At 40.0% G+C, this 27,389-nt stretch overlaps 1 protein-coding gene across 4 annotated transcripts; it reads right to left on the bottom strand.

The window, feature by feature from the left end:
- Positions 1-828: 828 nt before the first annotated feature.
- On the bottom strand, positions 829-26,345 carry LOC122650112 (RNA polymerase sigma factor sigF, chloroplastic). 4 transcript variants are annotated; one of them, XM_043843419.1, is made up of 9 exons: positions 26,125-26,345; positions 22,038-22,189; positions 21,308-21,429; positions 20,956-21,189; positions 20,585-20,858; positions 20,249-20,479; positions 16,409-16,549; positions 16,001-16,198; positions 829-1,472 (listed from the first exon to the last, which is right to left on the bottom strand). In XM_043843419.1, exons 1-9 carry the CDS (start codon positions 26,219-26,221, stop codon positions 1,185-1,187), a joined length of 1,737 nt encoding a protein of 578 aa, XP_043699354.1. In that variant the 5' UTR covers positions 26,222-26,345; the 3' UTR covers positions 829-1,184. The 4 variants fall into 4 exon arrangements, with proteins under 4 accessions (XP_043699354.1, XP_043699353.1, XP_043699356.1 ...); XM_043843418.1 differs by having other exon boundaries at positions 21,302-21,429; XM_043843421.1 differs by having other exon boundaries at positions 20,956-21,162; positions 21,302-21,429; positions 26,125-26,344.
- Positions 26,346-27,389: the final 1,044 nt, after the last annotated feature.

The raw sequence follows: 27,389 nt of genomic DNA on the forward strand, positions 1-27,389 counted from the left end.
CATTGACATGCAATTGCGCTGTGATGTCACACAAACTCTGAGTTTTAACATTTTCTTTTTAGTTCCATACCGCATTGCCCAAAGATGAAATTGCGGGTTTCAGGCTTTCAGGTCAAATTGGTGGAATGCCAAAGTGAAGGCCTCCAATTGAGACAAGGGAAAATGAGAATATCCTAGACAAACTCCTCCACACCTTCAGTAAGCGGCAACTAGCTCAAGTATTCCAAAAGGCCAAGAAAGAAGCTAGAACTCATGCCTACCATCAGAGGCCTAAAACAATAACAAGAGGAAGCAAATTCCAAAATGGAACTGCCTTACTTTTGGTGATGGAACCAATGGTTAGTTCTGTACGTTTCAACCGCTAGAGTTGTTCATCATTTAGCTCCAAAGCTGTTCAGGAAGCACTTCTAATGCATGGTTTAGATGCTATAGCTATCTCCAAAGAACATAAACATTAGAAGCAGGGCTATCTATGAGATATTTTCAATGTTTCATTAAATATTAGGGAAGCCACGTCAGAGTCGTCCTTTGTTCTGTTATATATGTTCCAAGAGAGCTATGCTGGGAGTCTCACTCAATTGCAAGCGGGTCCATTGCTCCAAAACGGAGTCATAGATTGTCCGATGAACGTCAACCATCCTACCTACCAACCAAGAGTCCTAGAGTTGCAGACACAAGTCAAGTTCAGCAGCCATACGCAGCTCTTGGGAATTATCCTAGGATTCTACGTATCAAACGGAAATTATTGAAATTGATGAAGAAAAGCTTAGTTATATACATCCACAAAAGAGGGTGGACGGGGGGAAGAGGTAAAAGGTTTAAGGGATATCCTGTGGCAATGCTTATTAGACAAATACTCCTGTAAAAGTTCTGCTAATGATTGGGATCAACATTCAAGGGCTTCACCTACCTAGCAAGATTTATCTTCTCATGAAACTGAAGAAAATAAAATTCTCGATACCAGCAAATGATATTTTGAGAGAAACAGAGATTTACGCGTGTAGACATTAATATGTACAACTGCTTATATATTACAGATCTATTTTGAATACTGATGTGAGGGTGATGAATTGATTCTCTTCCCAATCTCAAAAATGGAATAATCATTCCATTAATCTGTCTATGTTCACCCTGCCCCCAAAGAAAAAGGAAAATGAATGGCATTCCTACGAATATCTCTACCTCTAAATGAGCAAATCAGCATAAGCTCCGAGCCCTTGGCTTGAGAGGCACTGCTTGAGTTTGTCCAGGGCTCGTTTCTCCAGTTGCCGTACCCTCTCCTTCGACAAATTGAATATGGACCCAATTTCTGCCAGTGATTTCTGTTTTCCATCAGCAATTCCATATCGCATCTGGATTATCCGCCTCTCCTTGTAGGGGAGAATGCTGAGGAGGTTACGCACATGCTGACTCATCAGCTGCTTCGCAACACAAAGATCTGGGATCTCAACCTTAGGATCTGCAGTGACCTCCTGAAAGCATAGATAATTGGTAATGAGGCTTCTTTGCACATACTGCATGCTTGTAAGAAATCATTTCAATCTATAAATTTGGACTTCATGGTAAACATCTACCAATGGCACAACCAAGAACTAACCACAATGCTCAAATTTAGGTTTCCCACAGAGAATTCTCCCAAGCAGAGATTAAAAACAATTATTTAATTCTATGCTGGCAATTATATACTGTCCATCACCTTTTAGCATTCCAAGTCATTCTCGTCTGCAGCATCACAATGTGCAAACATGGAAACATGTTCACTTCAGCTAACCCATCAAACCTAACTATGTCCAGGGGAGAAGAAACAAAACAAGAAACCAACAGAAGTAATAAATAAATAAATGTTGGTGTGCCTCTAACAATATTCAGCTCGTAGAAATTTATTTCTTTTCTCAAGATATGTTACTAAAGACTAAAGAGAGGGACAAGGATTCTCTTGAAAAAGAGAAGAGAAGCCTTTCTGTACAGGTAGAACTTCTGACAGATTTGGGGGCCATCAAAAGTGATGCCAGCTGCTTGAGTGTTGGCCACGTGTACAATTTGTATGGCTTATATATGGCCTACAACTCATGTGCCCTGATTCTCCCATCGATGCCATCAGATACAAAAAACCACTTCAAGATGCATACTAAAAGTAAGTTTCATGTGTCACCAAATTTCAGAAAACCACCAAGAAGGTGGAGTTAATACATTTTGCACCATTGCAATTTTTATCGGATATCTCCAAAGGGACTTTCTTACATACCAAGGTAAAGGTCTTGGAAGTCCAGAAAGCATTGCACTCCAACTCTTCCCCATGAACTTCTTCACTGAAGCTTCCCACTAAGTTAGATTTCAATAGGAGCATGATTCTCTAATTGACCTTCAACTATTTAAACAGCATTCTTTTAGACAATTGATGCAAAGGAATCTAAGGAAGAGTTCCATCAAGTAAACCCTTTCTATTCTTTAGAAAGGGTCTAAACTCTCTCTAGAAATGGGTTCACATTACTGTTCACAGTATTGTTCCTCTTTTCTTCTTTTACATTCTTCTTAATTTGTATCTGGTTTTCCTCTCAGCTGAACCAGAAATTGATTTCTCCTTTCCATTCCTTTATTGTGTGTGCCACAACCTAATTGTTGTCAGCTGTGTTTATGGTAGGGATGTCAACCGGTCGGTGACGGTCGGTTTCGGTCGGGCTTAATCGGGCACCATATTTCAAAACCTTGCACCGTTACCTACTGTTTATGTGATCGGGCCTTGAGAAGCCAGACATGGACACGATAGCTTTCGGTCAGTCGGTGATCGGGCCATAATCGGTCAGTTTAATGGCATCCCTTATGGATTGTTCATTGCAGAAACTCATGAAGCCAACGCCCCTGAATCTCCCAATCTCACATAGATTAACGTTCCAGTGATCAATTAATAATACAGAAAACAGAGCAAGAAGCCATCCAATATTAGAAAACACAAAATAGATTGGTAACTAGAAAGGCCGAATCGATCCAATCTGGTCTACGGATTTGGTTTTCAACAGAGCATCCATGAGCTAACTTGTGCAGATGTTGGCCGCCATTCCCACGCCTGGAAGGGTTTGTAGCTTGCAAAGGTTGCCATAAACAGAGCGGACTCTAAACCTAAAACCTAAGTCAAGAACGGAGTGGACTGTTGAACCCATGTACATCTGAGATTAGCACATTCCAACACTGGATCGGCAGATTTCTTCAAACAACTTTGTAGACACCGAGCTTCCGAGAGGAACAGAGCTTCGGAGACATCAAGCTTCCAAAGGGCAATCAGAGGTCCAGAGCTATCTGGGGAAGAAAGATACTGGGGTTTGTGCTTTCGGTGGAGATAAGAACCAGAAATGGGGCATTGGGGCTTGGGAGGGAACAGATTTTAATGTTTAATACTTTAATATCTTTGTTAATTGTGACTTTGTTAGATGAATCATTTAATATATTTAATATATCACGTGATTGATCAGGGATTACTCATTAAAAAAATATTTAAAACAGGTTTTGATCAAGTCGGTCGGGCGACCGTCCGTCTCCACCTCTGCACTGGGAACGGCCGATTATTAATCGGTCAGTCCTAAGCCCGACTCATTTCTTAATCGGTCATGTCGGACTCGGTTTTTGATAGGTCGGGCTCGGTCGGCTCTGCCGGTGCGGGTTTGTAGTTGACACCCCTAGTTTATGGGGCGCATCCCTGTGATGTGCACCGTAACCTTCCCTTCTAAATCATATCAGTAATAGAAGGGAATGATCTGTGTTGTGCCCAAGTGTGATGATGTCTGTGATCGGAGATTCAACTGTTGATGATATTGTGATTAATCTATAAGAGTACTTGCTATAACTGAGTAACAGTGAAGTTGATTGTGACTGGTAATTGTCTGAATGAGTTATGGACCTTGAATGGTATTTGTAGTACTTGCGCTTATCGTGGTGAATTCATTGGCTGATTTCTACACTTTCCTCTTGTAGTTGGATTAGTAGGATGGCTAATAATAGGGAGGGAAAACTGCCTAGTGATGCCAATACAGCCCATATTTCATCTATTGAGTTGAATGCAACAAACTTTTTACTGTGGGAACAAGCTGTGAAGGCTGAAATTGGTTTAAGGGGAAACTTCATATTTTGGTTGGCAAGGATGATTATTGCTTAAGTGTTTGCTACAGTATGGAACAATCTGTTAGTGCCAAGTGCCAACTTCATGTTATATCCAACTTCCAAAGAGGTATGAGATGCTGCCCATGAGAGTTTTAGTCAAGATCAGAATATCTCGTGTGTACCCGATTTAAGAAGACATTTTTAAACTGGAACAGGGTGATAAATCTCTTAGAGAATACTATAGTGCTTTAAAAGGCAAGTGGGAAGAATGATATCAGTATCAGCCTCTTACTGCTGATATTGATGTTCTCATAAAGCAAAGGACAGATTTTCAAGTTGCTAAATTTCTCTCTATACTGAATTCTAAGTTCAAAGGAATAGAAGATCAGATGTTAGCAAGTGACAACTTGCCTTCCATGAGCAGTGCCTATGCTAGACTGAAGTGTCTAGATGGTCTTTCATCCTCTACTCCCACAACTGCAAGTTCTAAGGAGAATATTGCTCTTGTCACTACTTCTGGTCGTGCTAGAGGAGCTACCTCTTGAGGTCATGGTTGAGCTTCTGGGGGAAGTTGTGGTAGAGGTTAAAAAACCAATCCTCCTGGCAACTGTCAATGTATTTATTGTGTTAGAAACCTTAAATCAATCACATTTCTGAAAAAGGACAAGTTTGGTAAACCTCAATAGCCCAACCAAGTTTCCTCTGACAGGGATGGATTACAGATACACTCAATAGTGGACAGCTTGGTGACAACCGAACAGATTCTGGTGTGGTATCTTGGGAGGAGTATAATAATTAGTTCAACTAGTTCAGGGATCAGCAACTCCAAACTCAATCCAGAGCCTCTTCTTCCAACCCTTGCCACCTTAGCTCATTCAGGTACTCTTGCCCTTTTCTTCTACATCACTCTTCATGGGTCATTAATTCAGGGGCATTTGCTCACATGACTGGTAAGTCTTCCGTATTTACTTCCTATCACCAAACTAGTTCTTTTTTCTGTCGCTATAGCTGATGGTTCATCCTCTAATGTTCATGATCATGCTAATGTCAATCTACCATCTTCTATATCCTTGGCTTCTGTTCTTCATATTCCCAAATTTCCTATGAATCTGTTGTCTGTCAGTCAACTTATTACTAAGTCTTTAAATAGTTTGTTACATTCTATCCTTCTTATTGTGATTTTCAAGATCTCCAGACGAAGAGGATGATGGGTGGTGAGCATTAATCCTCTGGATTATATTACTTCGATGCTGCCTTCTCCACTCCTGTTGTTGTTGCATCCACCCATCCTATTGTTTCTCCTCTTCAATAGCATTGTCATCTTGGTCATCCTTCCTTGGAAAAGCTTCATCAAATGGTTCCATCTCTTGGGTCTTTATCTCTTCTAGAGTGTGCTTTGTGTCAACTTGGAAAGCACCATTGTTCTACTTTAGTCCTCATGTTCAGAAAAGAAGTACTTCTCCTTTCTATTTAGTTCTGCTAATATTTGGGTCCTTGTCGGTGTCTCTAATATTTCGGTTTAAAGTATTTTGTTACTTTTATGGATGATCATTCTAAATGACTTGACTATATTTGTTAAAAGACCAATCCCATTAAAAAAAATACAAGTTTGATTGATTCTAATATTCGTGTTCTTCGTTCTACTAATGCACTCGAAATTATCCAAGGTCTATTGCTTCTTTTTATTATGAGAATGGAATTATCCATAAGGGTAAAAGTTATACACAACACCAGCTCAAAAATGAAATTGCACACCCCCTCACATATCATTGTTTATGTGAGGAGGTGATACGTCATAAATGTCCCTCCCCCTATTGTCAGATTCCAAAGGGGGTTCTCTCATTTGCCTGAAACTGCACTCGGGCAGTGTAGGGAATCTTCCCCCTATCCATAAAATTGCTTGTTCTTATACACCTCAGCAAAATGGGATTTTTTAGCGGAAAAATAGATATTTGTTGGAAGTTTCTCGTTCCACGATGATTCATATGCATGTTCCAAAAGGATTTTGGGAAGATGTTCCCAATGCCTATTAATTAATCAGATGCCCTCTACTGTTTTGAATGGTCAGACCCCTTCTCTATTCTTTTTCTTTGTTTACCTTTGCATTCTCTTCCTCTTCAAGTGTTTGGGTTCACATGTTCGGTCCACATCCTTAGTATTATACCTAATAGATTCTCCCTATGCAACTAAGTGTGTCTTTCTTGGGTACTCTCGTACTCAGAAAGGGTACAACTGTTTCAATATGTTGGATTGTATGGGACAGAATACCGTGGGGGTATTCTGGACGTTTTAGTCTTTTATTATGTACAGCCGACTCTATATTAGAGTCGACTATGTTAGGGGCAAATCTGCTTGGGATCAGTCATTGATCATCCAAGCATTACACTCTAATTCTAATCTGTTAACATGGTATCAGAGCATATTTCGAATTAGGGTTCCCCACTCTTCCACTCTCGATTTCTTCTTCCCATTCTCTCTTTCTCGATCTCCCCTTTCCTCTCCTGTTTTCCCCTTTTGTTCTTTATTCTCACATTAGGGCAGCACTTATGAGGTGATCCATAGATCCAGTTGCTGCCCTCCATCAGCTCATTCAATGATACAAGAATTCTGATCGATAGAAGCTTGCACCCTGTCTGTGATATTTGAAGACTTCAAGTTTTGGACTGATTAAATGTAAATTACAAGGAATCAATTCACCTTATTGGAGATCAAGAACTGCAGAAGATTTATTGGACAAGCCTCTATCTCCAGTCGTACTGAAGACCTCCTCATAGATCGATTTTTTTTTCCTCCACTCTGGTTTTTCCCAAAAACCTGAAAATATTGATCTTGGAGTTATTGATTTCTGTTGGTGCTGATTTCTGGAAGAGTGATCAAGCACTCCTAAGAGCAGACTCGAGCCAATTTTCAGCTTCATCCATCGATTTTTTTGAAGCATTCTCCCCTATATTGATCTCACCAAAATCAGGGTTTTCTCAAAACCTTAAAAAAATCGATCTAGGGGATTGGCTTGTTTGTTGCTACTGATTTTTGGAGACATATATTATCATCTTTAAAGGAGCCTCTGCTCCATTTTCTGGACCTTCTCTTGGAGTTTTTACTGGGTTTCTCACTACAAAAGCCCTTCTCTGCGATTTAGGTTTGTCTTTGCTACACTTATGGGTGACTCAGATATTTCTACTGGCACTTCGGCTACCGATGGACTTGGTAGGACTGAATATCATACTTTTCCTCCTAATCCTATTAAATTGGATGGCTCTAATTACCTGATATGGTCTTGATCTGCATTCTTTGCCATTGCTGGTCGTGGGCTTACTGGCCATATTAATGGCACCACTGTTATGCCGACTACCCCCGGTCCTCTTCAAGATAGGTGGATCCCCAATAATGGTGTACTCATGTCCTATTTAATTGGTTCAATGCAACCAGACCTTGCAAGTGGGTTTCTGCTCCTTGATGCAGCTTCTCAAATATGGTCTGCCCACAAGGAAACATACGGACAGCTTGGTAATGATGCCCAAGTTTATGAACTCTGGAAAAAGGTCACTCACACTACTCAGGGGGAATTATCTGTCTCCAAATATTATGCTACCCTGCGCAACCTCTGGCAATAATTGGATCATTTTTCCGATTTCCACCCCACTACAGCTGTTGATATTGCAGCCTATAAGAAGCATGTGGACAAGATACGGGTTTATGATTTTTTGGCTGGATTAAATGTGGAGTATGACCAGATTCATGTCCAAGTGTTGGGCCACTCTCCTTTTCCCCCACTTGAACAATCATATGCCTTGGTCTCCTCTGAAGAAAACAATAGGGCTGCTATGCTGCATCCTACTGCTACTGACAGATCAACCCTCCAGACTACTGCGACTGCTACTCTTGTAACTATTGGGAGTCTTTCTTCTGGTGATTCTACTAAGGGCATTGTTACTTGTGAGCACTGTAACAAGCCCTACCACACCAAAGAAAAATATTGGAAGCTTCATGGGAAACCAGTTGACTTTGAAGCAAAACATGCTGCCAAGAAAAAATAAAAAACCAAGGCTCATCACACTGAGACTGTTCCCACAGCCCCTACTACTGACATTGGTTTATCCCAGGATGATCTACAGGCATTCCTATGTATGCTAAAGTCTTTTGCTGCTGCCGCTTCTACTACATCCGCCACTGCCAATTCCTCTGCTCCTTCAAGTTCAAATTTTGCCCGGTGAGGTATCTCATTTAGTGGCCACTGTGCTTCAGTAGCCTCCCATCCTTGGATCATAGACTCTGGGGCCACAGACCACATGACTGGTTCCTCTAGCCTTTTTCATCACTATTCTCCCACTTCTAGGAAAGACAAAGTCCGGGCGGCTGATGGTTCCCTTTTATCTCTAGAAAAGGATCCATCAACTGCACTTCTTCACTTACTTTGTCTTCTGTTTTACATATTCCTAATTTTACTACTAACCTTCTCTCCATTAGTAGTCTTACTCGTGATCTTAATTGCAAAGTAACTTTTTTTCCTTTCCACTGTGTTTTTCAGGATCTGGTGATTGGGAAAACAATTGGATGTGGTAAAATGCAAGGTGGATTGTACCTGCTTGATGATGGTCATCCTTCTCCACTCCACCAGAACTCTTTGGTCTCTTCGGAACTTTACCAATGGCACTCTAGATTAGGTCACCCCCCATTAGGAACTTTATCTCATTTGTTTCCTACTTTAATAAAATGTTGTAATAAGGATGGATTTTTTTGTGAAGCTTGTGTTCTGGCCAAATGAAGCTTGTGTTTAGGCCAAACAGACTCGTTCAACTTATTCTACTTCAAATAAAAGTTCTTTTTTTTCAAATGGTTCATTCTGATGTTTGGGGTCCTAGTTGTAAAACTTCTCTTTCTAGTCATCGTTGGTTTGTTTCATTTATTGACTGTCACTCTAGAAACACATGGACATATCTTATGCACACAAAAAATCAGATCTTTACATGTTTTCAGCGTTTTCATAAGATGGTCCAAACTCAATTCCAGGCCACTCTCAAAATTTTGAGAAGTAACAATGGAACAGAGTATAAGAGAGGTCACTTCCAAAAATACCTTGTTGGCCATGGCATTATTCACCAGACTAGTTATGTCGATACCCCAACCCAAAATGGTGTAGTTGAGAGGAAGAACCGCCACTTATTAGAAGTGGCGAGAGCATTGATGTTTGCTCGCCATGTTCTCTCCCAATATTAGGGGGATGTTGTTATCACTGCAGCCTATCTTATTAATCGATTACCTACTCGGGTCCTTGAATCCCGTAGTCCGGCTGAGGTTTTAATTGGGAATTCCTCCTTTGTGGTCTCACCCAAAGTGTTTGGTTGTGTGTGTTATGCTAGGGATACCAAGTCCCCTGGCAAACTTGAACCCCGTGGGTTACGGTGTATTTTTTTGGGTTATTCTCCAACCCAAAAAGGTTACAAGTGTAACTATCCCCTTGTCCGTCGTACTCGGTTCAGTATGGATGTCATTTTTCATAAAAGTCTTTCATATTATTCTTCACCACCTTTTCAGGGGGAGAGTTCCAGTGAGGATGTGTTGTCTCCTCCTCTTGAGGTTTCCCCTTCTTTGACCGAATCTACTTCCCCTTTCCCTATTCCTCACACAAATCCTGCTCCTTGGGCTGCTACCCCTTCATTAGCCGAAAGGAATCCTATACAGGGAGAGATCATGGAAAATAGTGATGGTGAAGTTCCTACTCAAGGGGAGCTGACTGCAGTCCAGAGGACCATTGGTGAATTTCATAAGAGATTTGACAACTCCAACATCATAACCTATTAAAGAGGATGTTCCAAGAAAGGGCAGCTTAAATCCACTGTAGCACCAACACCTATCCAGTTGTTGACTCCGGATCCATATCTTACTTCTCTTGGTAAGACTTCTTCTTCCGACCTACCTATTGCTCTTCGCAAAGGTACTAGGACTTTCACTCAACATCCCATATCTCGTGTTGTTTCTTATAGGTCTCTTTCCCCATCCTTTTGTGCATTAGTGTCCTCTCTTTCTTCTGTGTCCATTCCTAAAAATTGGTAGGAAGCATCTACAGATGGAAAGTGGAATGCAACAATGTTGGAAGAAATGAGAGCTTTGAAAAAAATAAATACATGGGATCTTGGGGCTCTTCCTCCAGGGAAAAAAAATAGTGAGATTTAAATGAGTGTTTGTGGTCAAACAGAAGGTAGATGGGACAGTGGATCGATATAAGGCACGTCTGGTTGCAAAGGGTTTCACTCAGATAAATGGAATTGACTATCAGGAGACCTTCGCACCAATGGCAAAACTCAATACTATAAGAGTATTGTTGTCTTGTGCTGTAAATTTTGGATGCGATCTTGAACAGCTGGATGTGAATTGTGAAGAATGTCTTCCTCCATAGAGAGCTAGAGGAAGAGGTATATATGGACATTCCACCAGGCTTTTCTGATGACAAGACCAGGGGCAAGGTCTGAAATTGAAGCGTGCTCTCTATGGGTTGAAGCAGTCACCTAGAGCTTGGTTCAGCAAGTTTCACAAGGCTATGGTTTCTGTGGGATACAAGCAAAGCAACGTTGATCATACCTTGTTTATCAAACGAGTTGGTGATAAGGTAACCATTCTCTTAGTCTATATTGACGATATTGTGGTAACCGGAAATGATGGTGATGAGATCAACGACTTGAAGCACTTCTTTGGCCGTGAATTCGAAATAAAAGATCTGGTAACTCTAAAACATTTTCTAGGGATAGAGGTTGCTTGATCTTCAAAGGGCATCTTCCTTTCTCAAAGATAATATATCCTAAATCTATTGTCTGAGACTGGGTTGTTAGGGTGTCATCCTTCAAAAACTCCCATGGAAGCTACTACAAGGCTCAAGGAGAAAGAAGGTGAACCAGTTAACAAAGGTTGCCATCAACGATTGATAGGCAAACTAATCTACCTCTCTCATACACAGCCAGACATAGCTATTGTCGTGAGTTTGGTAAGCCAGTTTATGCATGGAGGCAGTTCTTCGCATCCTGCGAAATTTGAAGTCTGCTCCAGGAAAAGGAATACTTTTATCTCCCAATGATCATCTAAAGGTCGAAGCTTACACCGATGCTGATTGGGCTGGTTCTACCGACAGAAAATCCATTTCTGGATATTGCTCTTTTGTGGGGGGGAATCTTGTCACATGGTATAGTAAAAAGCAAAATGTTGTAGCGAGATCCAGTGCTGAAGCAGAGTTCCGTGCCATGGCACAAGGAATCTATGAAGTGTTATGGCTTAGAGGATTGTTGCAAGATATTGGTGTTGTTCTCCATCATCCCATGATGTATTGTGATAATAAGGCTGCTACAAGCATTGCTCATAACCCTGTCCAGTATGGTCGTACTAAGCAAGTGGAAGTTGACAAACCTTTCATCAAGGAGAAGCTTGAAGCCGGACTCATCTGTGTTCCCTTTGTGAAGTCTGCTGATCAGTTAGCTGATATGTTCACTAAGGGGTTGAGTGGCAAAATGTTTCATCCTATTTTAGTCAAGTTGGGCATATGTGATATATATGCTCCAACTTGAGGGGGAGTATTGGATTGTATGGGACAGAATACCGTGGGGATATTCTGGACTTTTTAGTCTTTTATTATGCCTTCTATTATATACAACCGACTCTATATTAGAGTTGGCTATGTTAGGGGCAAATCTGTCCATGTAAACTTCGATTGATTATTATAAATACAAGGCTTGGGATCAGTCATTGAGCATCCAAGTATTACACTCTAATTCTAATCTGTAACACAATTCAATATCTCAAAAACATTATGTTAGTGTCAATGTAACCTTTTTTGAAGGCACACCCTATTTTTGTGATGCTGAAACAGTTTTAGATGCTCAAATTTTTGTCTCTCCTTCTATCTCTTCTTCTTCCATTCCTCTTCCTGATTGTTATGACATTTCACCTAATAATCATTGTCTTCTCCTGCTCCTTCATCTCCTTTACCATCTTCTCCTCTCCAAGTCTATCATCGTAGCGTCGGAAGGCACCTTAAGTCGTACATTCAGTGGATATCCCGCCTGCTCCATCATATTCACCTTCAGATGGTGTTCCTCTTCCTTCGTCTTCTTCTGATCTTGATTTGCCTATTGTTGTTCATATCGGTAAGAGCTCTTGTATTGTTTCTGGAAATGTTAACTATCCTATTGCCAATTATGTTTCTTTTCAACATCTTTCTCCTTCCTATGGCCATTTTGCCTTGTCTTTATTTCGAGTCTCTATTCCCCATAGCTGTATGGAAGCTCATTCCCATCCTGGATGGAATCAGGCAATGGATCTTGAGATGTATGCTCCAATCAGTTAGAATACTTGGGAGCTTACTTCCTTCTGTGAAGTGTGGATGGGTTTTTTACTATTAAGTTTCATCCAGATGGTACTATTGAGTGTTTGATGGCTAGACTTGTGGCCAAAAGTTATACTCAGCATAGTTGTCAGGCAGGTGCCTAGGCGCCTTGTTGGTGTTGAATTTGCATCCAGGCCCCCTCCAACGCTTTGGATCGCCTAGACGCCATGACGACTATTATACTCAAACTTATGGGCTTAGCTATTTTGAGACTTATTCTCTAGTAGTAGTTTGTTTGCATTATGTTCGGGTTCTGGTTTCTCTTGCTGTTAATTTGGATTGGCCATTATATCAGTTGGATGTGAAGAATGCTTTCTTGTATGGTGATTTGCAAGAAGAGATGTATATGGAGCAACCTCCAAGGTATATTACTGAGGAGAATACTGGCAGAGTGTGTCATTTGAGGAAAGTTATTTATGGTTTGATGCAGTCCCTGCGTGCCTGGTTTGACAATTCAGCCAGGTGGTGAATGATGGTGGGTTCCATCGTCACTCAAATCATGCCGTGTTTGCTAGGGGTCGAGATAATTTTGTTGTTGTAGTATCGATTGTATATGTTGATATTGTTATTTTAGGTGATGATACTCGTGTCATAGAAAAGATTAAATCTCAAATTGAGTGAATGACATTGTTATTTAAGGATTCGGGGCAGCTAAGGTATTTTCTTGGTATTGAAGTCGCAAGATGTAAAAAATGTATCATCTTATCTCAAAGAAAGTATGTCAAGGGTCTTCTCTCAGAGAGTGGAATGTTAGGGGTTAAGTCTATTGATACACCTATGGATGTTAATATTAAACTAGGTGGTGAAAGCAGTGGTGAATTTGTAGTTAAATCAAGGTATAGGTGTCTTATTGATAAGCTGATTTACCTGACAGTAACTCGTCTTGGCATTTCCTTTTCTATAAGGGTTGTTAGTCAGTTTATGGAGACACCAAAGGAGGTTCTTTGGGAAGCTACCTGTCGTATATTATGATATCTGAAGGGTGCTCCAGGAAATAGATTGGTTTACAGACGACACAAACATCTAGATATTGTTGGATATTCTGATGCTGACTGGCCTCGTGCTGCTGATGATAAAAGATCTACTAATATGTATTGTAGCTTTGTTGGTACTCTAGTTACTTGGAAACATAAGAAACAGAGTATAGTTGCTAGATCAAGTACTGAAACTGAGTATCGTGCTACAACTCACACGACTTAGTTGGTATGATTGAAAATTCCCATGGGAGAGCTTAGTTTTCCTATCATTAAACTGATGAAGATGTTTTGTGATAATCAAGTTCTCATTCAAATTACTAGTAATCCAGTTTTTCATGAGAGAACTAAACAAAATGAAGTAGATTGTCATTTTGTACAGGATGTGGTTACGAAGAAAGTTATCTCTAGACCAGTTTATTCTTTAGATCAGTTGGGCATGGAAGATGTATATGCTCAAGTGTAGGTACCGCGACCTGGAGGATTTTCCCTTTTTGAGGGTTCCGTTCAGGTCCCTTGGCGACGGGGGGTTTGGGATTAACATGATAAAAGAAGTCACCACCTAGGATGAGGGCCTAGGACCCTTAGGGGTAGCCTCGAACATTTTCCCAAAAAGGCATGTCCAATGCCAACATGCAAGGCTAACATATGATTAACTGTTATGCATCAACTATATCAAAAAGAACTACATATTATCTTTTTATATGTGTATTACTATTTACACTGATTTATGCTTCTTTGTTGGCCTACATTGTCCTAAATAAGAAAAGAAAATGAAGAAAATTATAACTGAAATCAACCCCAAAATAGGGGCAGAAAGGAAAAGACTTTTCTCTCTTGAAGACTAAGTATGAAAGACTTCCCAGCTCAAGTGGAAGTAAACAAATGTCTCGCTTCTCTCTCTTGAAGGGTGTCGATTCGTTGGAACTTCAACAGAAACTCGAGGCTTTTGCATATTGAATATGGATTCTGGCTACTCAGAATGCAGCCAGAGGGACAGTATGAATCTCGAGGCGCGGGTTCGGCAAAATGCTGAGGTACATCGAAGGGAACCTCAAGAAATCACCAAAATTGGTAAAATGAGTGCGGGACATGAATCCCGAGACCAAAGAACAACTTTTTTTGGGGAAGAGCGGTTCTCTATTTATAGGGGACCCCAGCATGTCCACAGCTCCGTGGAGGTGTGGGAGGCTCCAGGTGGTCAGTTGGGGTTTTTGGGGGTGGTGAGACAAGCCCTTCATGAGAGAAATGCTGATATCTGTCCACGTCCGGTTTGTCGTCATTGCCAGGGGTGGCAAATTTCAGCATCTACATCCAGTTTGAGGGGGAGTGTTGGTAAGTTCTAAATCGATACCCTATTAAGTGAGATATACAAATCATGTTGTGTGAGATGTATTGGATTATAAAGTGAGAAGTACTGGACCAGTCCTCTACTTAAGGGGCATTCTTGTCATCTTAAGACTTTTATAATTGAATAAATACCAAGTGACCACGTCGGTAGGGTAACTTTTTTCCTGCCAATCAACCATTTCTCTTCTCTTTTCTTTCTTTCTTTCTTTACTCTGTTCTGCCATATTCAGCGTTCATAGTTGTCACGGCGTCTAGGCGACCCAAGGGGTTGGAGAGGGTAAAAAATAAAGGCAAAACCAACTAGGCATCCAAGGCACCTGGACGCCTAGGTGACGCCTTGTCAACTATGACGTTCAGATCTGCTACAACCTTTATATCATAAATTGAAGATCAGCCATAGCTTTTCATTGGGCTATATTTTCAAAGGGTCAAAACTTTACCGGTCATGCTTGCTTTTGGTGTCACCAAACAGGGTTTGTAGCTAGATATCTCACAAACTCAACACATTGTACATCCAAAGTAATATGGGAGAGCTTCTGATCAATATACTGACAAAGCATCATACATTACAGGATTCACCTTTTTTGTTTTCTCTTTCATTGATAGGTAGATTCATCTATTTTTTAATTGAGCTAGACTAGGAATCTATTTATATGGAGTCTACAATGATTCCTTGTCTAAATGATTTTGAATTATGAAAGAATTTTTTTCCACAGAATGATGCTGGATTAGAGTTCAATATAAATCTAGATGGTACAAAACTTTCAAGGCTCAAAGATCTATGGTATGATCCCCATGGGACCTCTCTCTCTTGGTCTCTTTTCTTCTTTTCTCCCTACAATTTTTCCTTACGTAGTCCAATACCCTACTCTTTTCCGTTTCTGACCACTAAACACCACCACTAAACACCATAAACCTCTATTGGAACCAAAACAGACCTTTAAAATCTATTTTCCCTAACCTGTTCCTTCCATTGACCAGTCCAGCCCTAAATATTCCATCAACGTTATGTCCAACAAACTCTAATCTGATCATCTTGCTTCAGCATGTCAAAAATCTATACATATTGGTGTAACACACGACCACAGGAATTGTCTTATCCTTTTTAATAATCAATTAACAATGAGAGTTAACAAACTTTTTAAAAAATGCGGTAATTGTCTTCCAAAATCTATTCTTAACCAGCAGCAGAAATGGGTATGAGAAGTATTACCTGAAAAGTTGTATCTTGGTCTGTCCAAACCTGTTGTTGCATTGAGAGAGGTCTTCGTGTAGACAGTAACAGTCTTTCCAACTTCTGAACAGTAATGCCAACATGTTTTGCAAGCTGCTCATTTGTTGGGTTATAGCCTTCACGTATGCAGATGTTCTTTGCTTTCTTTACTTGGTTCAGGAGATTATATACATTCTCCTGCAAATCATTTATTTTGGTCATGGTCATTCCTTGATAAGGGATTACAGATCTGATTGGTTATGGTACATGCAGATCCGGAATCTGCAGGACCTGGTAGGAATTGGTCCATTTCGTATTGGAGTCTTAAGTGAAGAAACACAGAGTTTTAGCCTTGATTGAGAGAGATCATAAGCAAGGGCAAAGCAAAGAAGCAATGAGAGTCATTACAGGTAAACGGATTGTCCTGGAATTCTGAAATATGGCTTTCATAATTGAATGTCGTATCCACCAGTAAGCATATGTAGAGAATCTGCAACCAGCCTGGGGTATGAACTTCTCAAGACTCTTCATAAGACCCATGCTTCCCACCTACAACAAGCAAAATACTACTACTGAGATACAAAATCACATTTTTCTTTTATAGATACGAGACAATATGAGATACAAAATTATCTTGGACAGAGACCAGAAGGTGACTGCAAAATTACGTTGGACAGAGACAGAAGGTGACCTATTAACGTACAATGCGCTAAGATAATTAAACAATTCCTATCTATCTATCTATCTATCTATTGCTGCTGGTTGTTATTGCTTTGGCGTTGTGACATGGTATCACAGAAATAAGATCCAGTATTATCACATTCTTGCCATCTTGAGAGTCCTCTTTGGATTTGTCCATTATGGTCTACAGAAATCAATGTTGTATTTGTTTTTCTGAAACCCTAGTTGATGAAATAATGAAGAACTGGGGTTTCCTTCTGCCATGAAGATCTTACTGCACCAACAAGTGATGTTAGTCCACAATTGCAGCTTGCGGTACCCTGTTTTTTTGAAGTTTTTTGGCAGATTTTGACTCTGCAATTACTTTTGATCTGCTCATCAGATCAACTCAATATTTTAGAGCATTGAACCTGCTGATAGATCCTTCAACCATGGTATGAAGTTGATCCAAGCTGCTGATGCAAAGTAGTTCAAAATCACCAACTGGCCTGCGATGCCCTGTTTCTAGAATTTTTCTGGCAGATTTTTCTTCTTGCAATTAATCCAGATCTATCCATTAGATCTAAGCGAGATTTTAGTTCATTGAAGGACCCCCTGGATAGATCCATCAACCTGAGTTTGAGGCTGATCTCAGCCTCTGATCTGCAGCAATTAAAAATCTCTCATCAAGTCTGCAATACTCTGTTTTCTGCTATCTGGCCATCTGACGCAATTGATGTATTAGGGCATTGTTGGTCCTCTTTGGAAGGTCCATCGACCTTACTTTTATGACAATCTGACCTTTGGACCTCCTGCACTTATTAATCAACCAGAGTTCTGGGTCTTCAACTCCAGATTTGATGCTCTTTATTCTGGTTGTTGGCTCTTCATCTGCTCTGGGTTTTTTACAGCATCTGGCTCTTTCCTGTGCAATTCTGTTGATCTCAGGTTGACATATTGGCTGCTGAATTTTCTTCTATATTGCTGGTTATTCTATTTTATCACTATGGCAGAATCCAAGCCTCATGAGGACATTGTTAATGTCTAGATAACTTCCATTAAGTTAAACGGTGCTTCCAATTATCTTCTTTGGGCAAATGCTGTCAAAGTTTAAATCACAGCCAAGCGGAGATGGATTATTTGACCAAACCTCCTCCTGCTACCAGATGGGATAGTTTGTTGGCAACTACTGCAGTGCTCTTAAAGGCATGTGGGAGGAATTCAATGTCTACCAGCCTCTTTCTACTGACATTGAAGTTCTTAAATCTCAATGTGCTGAATTTCTAGTTGCAAAATTTGTCTGTATTGAACTTTGACCTTCAGCCTATCAAGAGTCAAATATTAGTTGGTGAGAAGATTCCCTCTATGAATCAGACCTACAGCAAGATTCAGCGGATTGTGACCCCCTCTCTGTCTAAATCTTATTCCACCACCTCTTCTAAGGATAATTCTGTCTTTGTTGCTGGTAATGGTGGCCACAGTTGTGGTACTAGTTTTCCTGGTCAAGGTCATGGCTCAGGGGGAGGTCGTGGACGTGGTATGAACGGTCGAGGCAATCAAAATTCTGATCAGGTTGTTCGACACCGTACTCATTATGGTCGCACTACTCACACTATTGACAATTGTTGGACCAAGCTAGCCGGCCCTAGTGGGCACCACAGCAGTTTGCTAATACTATTGTACCTGATAGGAGTACTGAACCGGTGCACTCTAAGTAATCAGAGTTCTTCATTTCTCGCTTCCTCATCCTCCACTCCCTAGATCATTGACTCAGGCGTGTCTTCACACATGATTAGTAAGCCAAATTTGTTCTCTTCATTTCAGCAGTCTAATCTTCCATCACAAGTTATTTTTGCAAATGGATCATTTACCAATGCTACTGATCATGGTGTTGTGACTTTGTCTTCATCTCTTTCATTATCTGCTGTCCTTCATGTTCCTAAATTACTTGTTAACCTCTTATCTGTTAGTCAATTGATAAAACACCTTAATTGCTCCATTGCATTTTATCCCTCTGATTGTATTTTTCAGGATCTCAAGAAAGACGACAGTTGGTGGAGGGCATGAGAAGGATGGTCTGTACTACTTTGACGTTGCTTCCTCATCTACGGCAGCGTCTAGCCATCTACTACCTCTACTAGCGTTTCCCCTTTACATTGGCACAACAGGCTGGCATACCTTCTCTCTCCAAGCTACAGCATATGGTCCCTAGTTGCAAATCCATTTCCCATCTTAAATGTGAAGTGTGTGAATTTGGCAAGCATCACAGTATAGTTTTTCCGTCATGTAGTGAGTCTAGGAGTTGGTCTTTATTTAGTTTAGTTCATTCTGACATTTGGGGTTCAAGTAGGGTCAAGAGTTGGTCTGGTTTTTCTTATTTGGTTACCTTTATTGACGATCACTCTCGCATGACATGGTTGTACCTTTTAAAGGATTGTTCTGAATTTGTGTCTCTTACATTCAATTTTATAATGAAATAAAAGTTCAATTTGGTGTTTGCTTGAAATTTTTTATCACTAATAATGCTCTTGAGATTACTCAACATAAGATATCATCCTTTTGTTCTGACAATGGTATTATTCATCAAACTAGTTGTTCCTACACACCTCAATAAAATGGTAAGGCGGAAAGGAAATACCAACATCTGTTAGAAAATGCTAAGTCACTAATGTTTCATATAAGTGTTCCGAAAGTTTATTGGGGAGACGCTGTTTTGACAGCCTGTTATTTGATTAATCGGATGCTGTCTTCTGTTCTTCAAAATCAAATCCCTTTCTCCGTGGTTTAGTTTACAACCTCGTATTTTGGGTTGTCAATGTTCTGTTCATAATCTTCGCCCTAGACTCGATAAATTGTCCCCACGTACTACAAAGTGTGTCTTTCTTAGGTACTCCTGCACCCAAAAAGGCTATCAGTGTTTGATCCTGTTACTCGTCAATAGTTTGTTTGTGCTGATGTTACTTTCTTTTCCTAGGCCTTCCATGCTCCTCTATAAGAAGGCTGGGTAATTATCAAGGGCCCTACCACTTTCCAGGCAGAGGCCCCACTTTTCTGCAAGATCTCCATGGAAGATGAATGCTCCTATTTCAATTCAGCCATGCAGAGATACAGCCGTACAGTGTGCCCAACTCAATCTTTCATTATGTAGGGGAACCTTTATTGACCATCTATTGGTTTTTGTATCCACTTTAGCTGTTGAGCCCACCCATTACAGTATTTTTCTCTCATAACACTAGTTTTTCAAGGTTTACAAATATTAACTAAAAAAACCTGAAAAGAACAAGACCCTTTCATTTTGCCATGTGGTAAGGTGCTATGTACAGTAATTTTATTATGTTTAACTCTTATGTAATGAGGCTAACATGTGGAGCCCTTTTGGCCACCAACTAAGCCGCCATGCGGAAGATTCTTGGATTACCATTATGTAACAAAACTAGCGATCCTGTCCATCTTCTAATTATGTTTAGGGGATTTCTTTGTCAAATACTATGTTTTTTAATAAAAAAAATTAAAATGAAGCTGTGAATGACAAAATGTAATTATCAAATACTTTGCTTCTGTGTACAATTTACAAACATCAGTACTGACCTGCAGCAAATCTTGAAGGCTCAGACCCCGTCCTTGGTATTTTTTAGCTACATGCACCACCATACGCAAATTGGCAAAAATCATCTTTTCTCGACTCCTGTTACCCGAAATAATGTGCGACTGCAAAACCTGGCAACTCATCCCAACAGCTTCAGCCCATTCAACCAAAGTTGGTTGACGCTCAAACTGAGATTGAAGTCTTTGCTTCACTTCTTCTAATCTGAGTAACTCCTGTTAAAAAAATAATTAAATGAACAGAAAGCAAGTATAAGAATAAGTCTCATTTGGAATGGAGCCACATCTAATTTCAAATTACGACAGGAACTGAAGGCATGCCTGTACTTCAACAAACAGCTCAGCTTCTTCCTTCACAGTCAAAAGTTGATTCTTCTCAGGCCCCGACAAAAACAGCTGAAGGGGATCATTTGAATCAAGAACTTCGCGTATCTTTTTCTGTTTATCTGCCTTCTTCAAATTAGAAGCACTAGAGTCAACAAATTTTAGTTTCAGAACCTTCCGCTTCTTTGATCGTCTCTCCAACCGCCGCGTTGATTTTACCATCACTTCCTCCTCAACTGGAATTAGATCAGCTGATTTTGTGGGCCCCAAACTGTAGAGGAGTTCTAGATATTGGTCAAAAGTGAAAAGCAAAGCACACTCAAAAGGGGAAAGCCGGAATGGCGAAGCAGTAGTCACAGGAAACCAACCTGGCAAATAGGCGTTCATTGAGATCAGCTCCCAATAGTTGGTAATCTTGGGCTATAGAGGCTGCTTGTTTTGAGGCAAGAACTGCTTCTTTTGCAAGTGCAAGTACATCACATGGCTTAACATCCACAACCCTACCTGCATGTGCTGTGACTGACTGCATAGGCAAGGATAAGAATGGTTTTTCCCCTTTGTACAAGGATGGTAATCTGCATTTGTTGTTGGCCCATGGACAACTAGTAAGAAGAAAAACGAGGGAAAAGAATAACTGGCATTAAATTGAAAAAAATGTGTTGATGGAGCTATTATGAGTTGATTCATGTAAGAAGGAAAGAGAGATGATCTTACAAATACCATAAATCAGGACTATTGAGCAACTGTCTTTCAAAGTCTTCCAGATCTTGGTCAGATACAGAGTTTTTCTTCTCATCATGGAACAATGCCCTATTACCCAGCAGCCTCCTGTCCAATGTTGCCTTTACAAGTAAACAATGAAAGATTTATAAATAAAAATTACAGAGAGATAGAGAGATGTTTGAATTAAATTTCAGAAAGCAGGACAAATAACCAAAACAGAAATCTTTGCCTCCAGATAAAATAAAAAAAATGTGAGAGAAATAGTCTATTGAACGATAAAATCAAAAGTTTCCTCCACAACCCATTCGAGGACATAGTACAAAAACTCGTTTCGTCTCGGTCGAGATTTCGAGAATCTCGGTCGAGTCGAAACGAATTGCATCTCATTTCGGAAATCTCGGTAATTTCGGTCATCTTGTTTCGATAATTTCGGTCATCTCGTTTCAGAAATTTCGGAAATCTCGGTCATTTTGGCATTTTACACCCACAGAAAAAATTCCATATTTCGAATTTCGGTATCTCAGAAATTTTGGTCAGACCGAAACACCAAAACGAAACGAGAGTTTAAACCTTGTTTGAGGATCATTACCAACATGACTATAAAAAATTATCCCAAAAATTTGCTCAGATGATTTGATTTGCTGATCAAATATATAAATGAAAAGGAGGAGAAAGCCTGCAGCCAGGATAAATGCATAACTACATAAGTGTATGCACTAATACTCACCTGGGATGTCTTATCCTCCCTAATTATGTGGAGAGAAGACCTAAAGTCATCTCGCTGCTCTTGTAAAAGCACTGACATAGGGAAGTAACAAGACATGGACGTTGTTGGCACTGAGGTGACTGCAGGAGTAGCTTGCTCGCAAAGAATTGGAACTACAAGAAAAAAATTGAAAACATCTGACGTTCTGAAAAATACAAAAAGATCCAATAAAATTAAATAGGAGAGAGAGATTTCAATCACAAGAAAACAAACCTTGTTCATCCAGGATCCTATCAATTAAAACTAGGATGGCGCAAGAAAAAATAGCATTGCTTGTCAAGAAGAAACAGGAGAACTTCTAACAAGATCTAAAAATTCATTCTTGTAATTGTAGCAGCAAACCATAGCAACCAACAAAGCAAATGGTACAGATTGAAAACAGGAAGGTTGAAGTGTGCCTTCTTAGTAAGATAACCCTTGGGAGGTACTAGGAACCACCTCACTGCCTCTCATCATGACAAGATCTATGTAGCAACCCTACATTTTAGATATCCCAGACAAATACTGCAGTCTAATTTCCACAACAGATACATGTCAGACACTGACCCAGCTGTGTAGATAACATTCAGTCGATCACAATGTTCCCACTTTTACGTAGCCTCAAATGCAAACACCTAAGCTTGGTGGTTTCTGCTTTGCTACTGGGGGAAGTCAGTTCTATGACATTCAACAAGTGAGCCTATAGAAAGGTCAAATGCTTGTTCAAGGGGAAGTGTTTCCTTCTGGCAATAGAAACAGGAGCATAAGAGTTATGAACAGAGGTAAAGTCCCTCCTAACAATGCAAAAAACATCAAGTTTTCAAACGCCAGCTTAACCTACCCAACTACAAGGCCAATGTAATCTTCCGAAAATAGCAATTTCTTCATGAGTTCAAGGACTTGATACCTTCGAGAGTTTCAACACAGAGGTTTCTACAATGCAGATGAAAGTGAATCAGGATGATTGAGTAACCAAACCCAATCTTATCACGCGATGCGAGGCAGCCAATGCTTCATATTTTGCATGGAGAGTATTGGTTAAAGAAATTCTAAAGTTTTTACTGAAGATATGGGATTAAGAGACACTGTAAAATACAAGTTTTAAAGGAGGTAAAGTAAAACAGCCCGTCAGAGGGGGTCCTGGTGATTAGGACTTCAAGGTCTATTTTATGGAACAAGATTAAGAGAGAGGAGGGGGAAAGCCTTCAAGCAGCTAGAAAAAAGATGGTTTTTCTCTCTATTGGACCACCATGTTGGAATGCATGAAAAAATAGGGGTTTTGAGGAGCATTTCAAAATTCTAGAAAGGATGGTTTGAAGACATGAGTGAGCAATTAAAACTTGAAAAATACAAGAACTGAATAATTTAGAGAAATGAGAAGAGATAGATTACCCAGTGTCACACTAGGGCCATAGCATCATGCTTGAGGTTAAATAGGCAGAACAGCTTGTAGTGTAACAGAAAAATAATACATGGCACCAAGATCATTCAAATTTCATGTTTATATAAAAAATGGAAGTATGTGGGTATAAATAAACTGTCAGACTTCTAGCTAAATCATGAGTCTTAAACTAGAAATTCAAATCCTATCCCAGAGTAATACCTGCTAAGATTCAGCAATAATCTCCCAAATCACATCGGACTCATGGAACCCTGTCTCCATTAGATAGATAACTCAACATCCTCTCTAACAACCCCAAAATCAGGCAAAAACAAGTGTTTTTCACCCCAAAATAAGGCCCAAAGAGAAGCAACAGGAATAAGAATTCACTTTCCTTAACTGACTTAATTACAAAAAAATAGGACCTCCACAACATAATACAAAAATAAAATAAACTCGACTAACTTAAAACTAATACAGAAAAGATTAAAATTAGAACATATATTACGATAGACATTTTTCTGCCCAAATACGGGGAATTGAAAACCAAAATAAAAATCTAAAACACCTAGAGAATACTCCTGGATACCTTACAAGTTACAACCCCATATGAGTCCCATGCTTTAAGGAACCACCTAAATGTCCTTTCACAAAACCTAGCCACTTTTCACAAGATTGGCAAGATTAAAACTCCTGAGTTTTCTGCTCTGTTCCGGTGGGAAGATATTTTCAGGGGTTACATCACTGGGGAAGTTTCATTTAGAAGTTTAAAGTTTAAACATGACCATGATGGAATCAATTAAAGAAAGAGTGAACCACTTCTGATCAGGCCAAGGCAGGTTGAATGTTCCACAACCCATTACCAATTTACCACTACCACCACCACCGACCCCTAGCATATGAGGAATGAGATGGGCTGCTGTAGTTTGAACTTTTCTTTTTATTCCAACTAGAACAGACAAACCCCTGTTTCCTCGTAAAATTGATAGTGTCCTGAACAATACTGAAGAAGGTTTCAAAGTGCTTTCTATTTTCTATTAATTCCTTCAAGTCTTACTCCCAAATCCCCCCATCTGTATCCTCCAATTTTGCTTATAAATGCAGGCAAAGGTTCCAAAAGCTTCAAAAGATGGGCTCGAGCTCTTTTTAAATACTAAAAGATGCAGTATATTAAGCTGTCACCAACGCTTTATGGTTCCCAATAATGAGATCCCTAAGGCCTATCAAATCAAGGAGAGCCTTTAGTTTCTTTATTTCCATTCTGGGCCCATGTCATATCAGAAAAGAATCAGGGTTTGTCAGTTCTTTAAGGAATCGCTGTAGCCAAACTCAATTGGGTTCACAAAATTATTGATTAATGTAAGGTGTGACAGAATCAGAACCAAGAGAACACCAGCCCTGCACAAGGATTAAAGAAGAAGAGAAGTGTGAGACAAGAAAGCAACCCTAGCTCATGGTTTGTATGTATAAACCGTGAGCCTTGGACATATATTTATAATATGTGAAAGTCCAAAATTGGAGTATAAGGACAACTAAACTATAGGATATTTACACATAAAAATAGAAAAAAATATAAAACTACAACAGAAACACCCGAGCTATAAACTTAATACTTCAACGCCACCCCCCACCCCCTTCAAGCTAGAGCATAAATATCACCCATGCCCAGCTTGGAACAACCTTCAAGAAAAGCGGGCCGAAACAATGTCTTGGTGAACATATCACCTAGCAAACTCCCAGAACCAACAAGTAGAGTAGAAATCAGTTTCTTCAACACAGCATCTCGCATAAAGTGACAATCAACCACAATGTGTTTTGCCCGCTCATGGAAGACTGGATTGCTTGTGGTAAAGATGGCTTCTTGGTTATCACAAAACATGTCAATGGCTTCTTGAAAACCAAAATAAAAATCTAAAACACCTAGAGAATACTCCTGGATACCTTACAAGTTACAACCCCATATGAGTCCCATGCTTTAAGGAACCACAAAATGTCCTTTCACAAAACCTAGCCACTTTTCACAGATATGCCACCTTGTTTCAGTTCTGCTCTTTCGTGGACTTTGTCACCAGCTGTTTCTATCTTAAATAATACCTCAAGTGTAAGATTTTGCTTCGTTTTCTCTTGTAGTCACTGAGTGGGATTTTTGCGTAATGAGCACGTGTTGTGCCTACTCAAAAGTCAAGAGTTCTTATCGAAGAGAACAGTTGAACTTATACCGTTCAGCGCCAACCATTCATTACCACTCTAGAATTACCCCTGAATTTTCAAACATGCCTGAATTCCCTTCATGTTCTTTGGTTTCCCTGCTTTTCTAGCCAATTGATATTCCTTTGAGCTCAATTTCTACACTTATGTACCACTCGTAACTCATCGGTCCCACTTCAAATCCTCATCCTAATCTTTAATTTTTTATTTCAGACATACAATGGACAATTTGCTTGAGACAATACAAAGTAGCATAACAAGATTACGCAGGAAACGAACTTGAAAAAATTGAACCCCCAAAAAAATCCACGAAACAGAACATTTGAAGTTGAAATCGAACAAAAGTAAAGTGAATTCGAAGAAATCATCTACCCTGAAAACCCCAGGTCAGAGACTACTACGTTTAACATGCCCATTTCGTCTTCTTGGATCAACGGCGGAGATATTGATATAAACAAGATGACATCATATGATACATACCCGAAGAAGAAGAAGAATGAGTAGAATAATTCCTGAGATGTGCTCTTGGAAGAAGAAACAGTGGAGAAGTGGGAAGCAAGTTTCTTGAGGCCTCCATTGCAGGCGTGAATGATTGAAGCTTAAGAATTGGTTGTTTAGTTCAGTGTCTCATTTCGCAGACACCTTTACGCGTGTTGTGGCCTTGTAGATAAAGCTCCTCTACACCTTAAACCTGAAACCCATTTCGACAGACTTGAGAGCACAGATGAGAATCGGTCGTTCCCTACTCTTTAGGCGGCTTTGTGAAGCTGTGGCAGTGTTTCAAGTTTCAACCATGACTCCATGAGTACACCGCCCAGATTCCACCACCCAACTCTGGTATCTTGGGTGTCTAGAAACGACACATTATGGATAAGCTACAAAGATAAAGCGCAAAAAAATAGGGAAGAAGAACGCTGCCCGGTCGGGTACGAGGCAGGGTTTAAAGAAACAGGAATCCGATCGTTGAATCGGCCGATTTGGATCGGAATCAACCATGATCGATCACGATTTTTACCGATCTGATAACCGATTCACACCCCAAAACAAAACATAGAAATTCCTTGTTTTTGGAATCTGAGGACTGATTCTAGAGTTCTTGAGCACCGAGTTGGATCGATTCTCAGATCTGAAGCATCAGTATTTGATTTCATATTTTAAAACCTAGGTGTAGGGTTTTAAGAATCGAGAACAAGAAACGAATTGGTGAACTCCAATTTGGATTGGATTCGACCGTGACCAATCCTTATTTCCACCAATCTAATACGGGCCAGTTCACACCCAAAAAAAACCCCTAGAATACTGTGTTTTTGGAATTTTATTTATTTTTTTTTGGTAGGGGGAAACTTAATTGAAAACGACAAGGACAACCAATGACATCTTGATTACATAAATCCAGAAGCCATGGATTGGAAAATGGCAAAACTATCCTGCTTGCCCAGGATAAAGCCTTCCGAGCTAGGGAATCGGTTACCCGGTTCCATTCCCTAGAAACATGAGAAAAGCTAATGGAGCCAAAACTGGCCGCCAGAAACTGAATATCTTCTACAATACTGACTAGGAGAGAGGGGGTTGGGGATGACTTATGGATGAAATGGATTACTGCAAGCCAATTAGATTCCACCAGAACATCATTGTGCCCCTCATCCTTAGCAAACAAAAGACCAGCACGAATCGCCAGGGCCTCAGCCATGTTGACATCAGCAGCGCACACTGGCTTAGCCATAGCTCACATTGGGATACCTTTG

The sequence above is a fragment of the Telopea speciosissima genome, chromosome 2, assembly GCF_018873765.1.
Source record: "Telopea speciosissima isolate NSW1024214 ecotype Mountain lineage chromosome 2, Tspe_v1, whole genome shotgun sequence".
Classification (NCBI taxonomy): Eukaryota; Viridiplantae; Streptophyta; class Magnoliopsida; order Proteales; family Proteaceae; genus Telopea; species Telopea speciosissima.

Coding starts and splice junctions, on each gene's coding strand:
- LOC122650112 (XM_043843418.1), bottom strand. CDS start 26,221: ATGGAGGCCTCAAGAAACTTGCTTCCCACTTCTCCACTGTTTCTTCTT. Junction 16,550..20,248: donor GCCTTCAAGATTTGCTGCAG/GTCAGTACTGAT, acceptor TGCTTGTTGTAG/GTGGGAAGCATGGGTCTTAT. Junction 16,199..16,408: donor CCAGGACAATCCGTTTACCT/GTAATGACTCTC, acceptor AATGATTTGCAG/GAGAATGTATATAATCTCCT.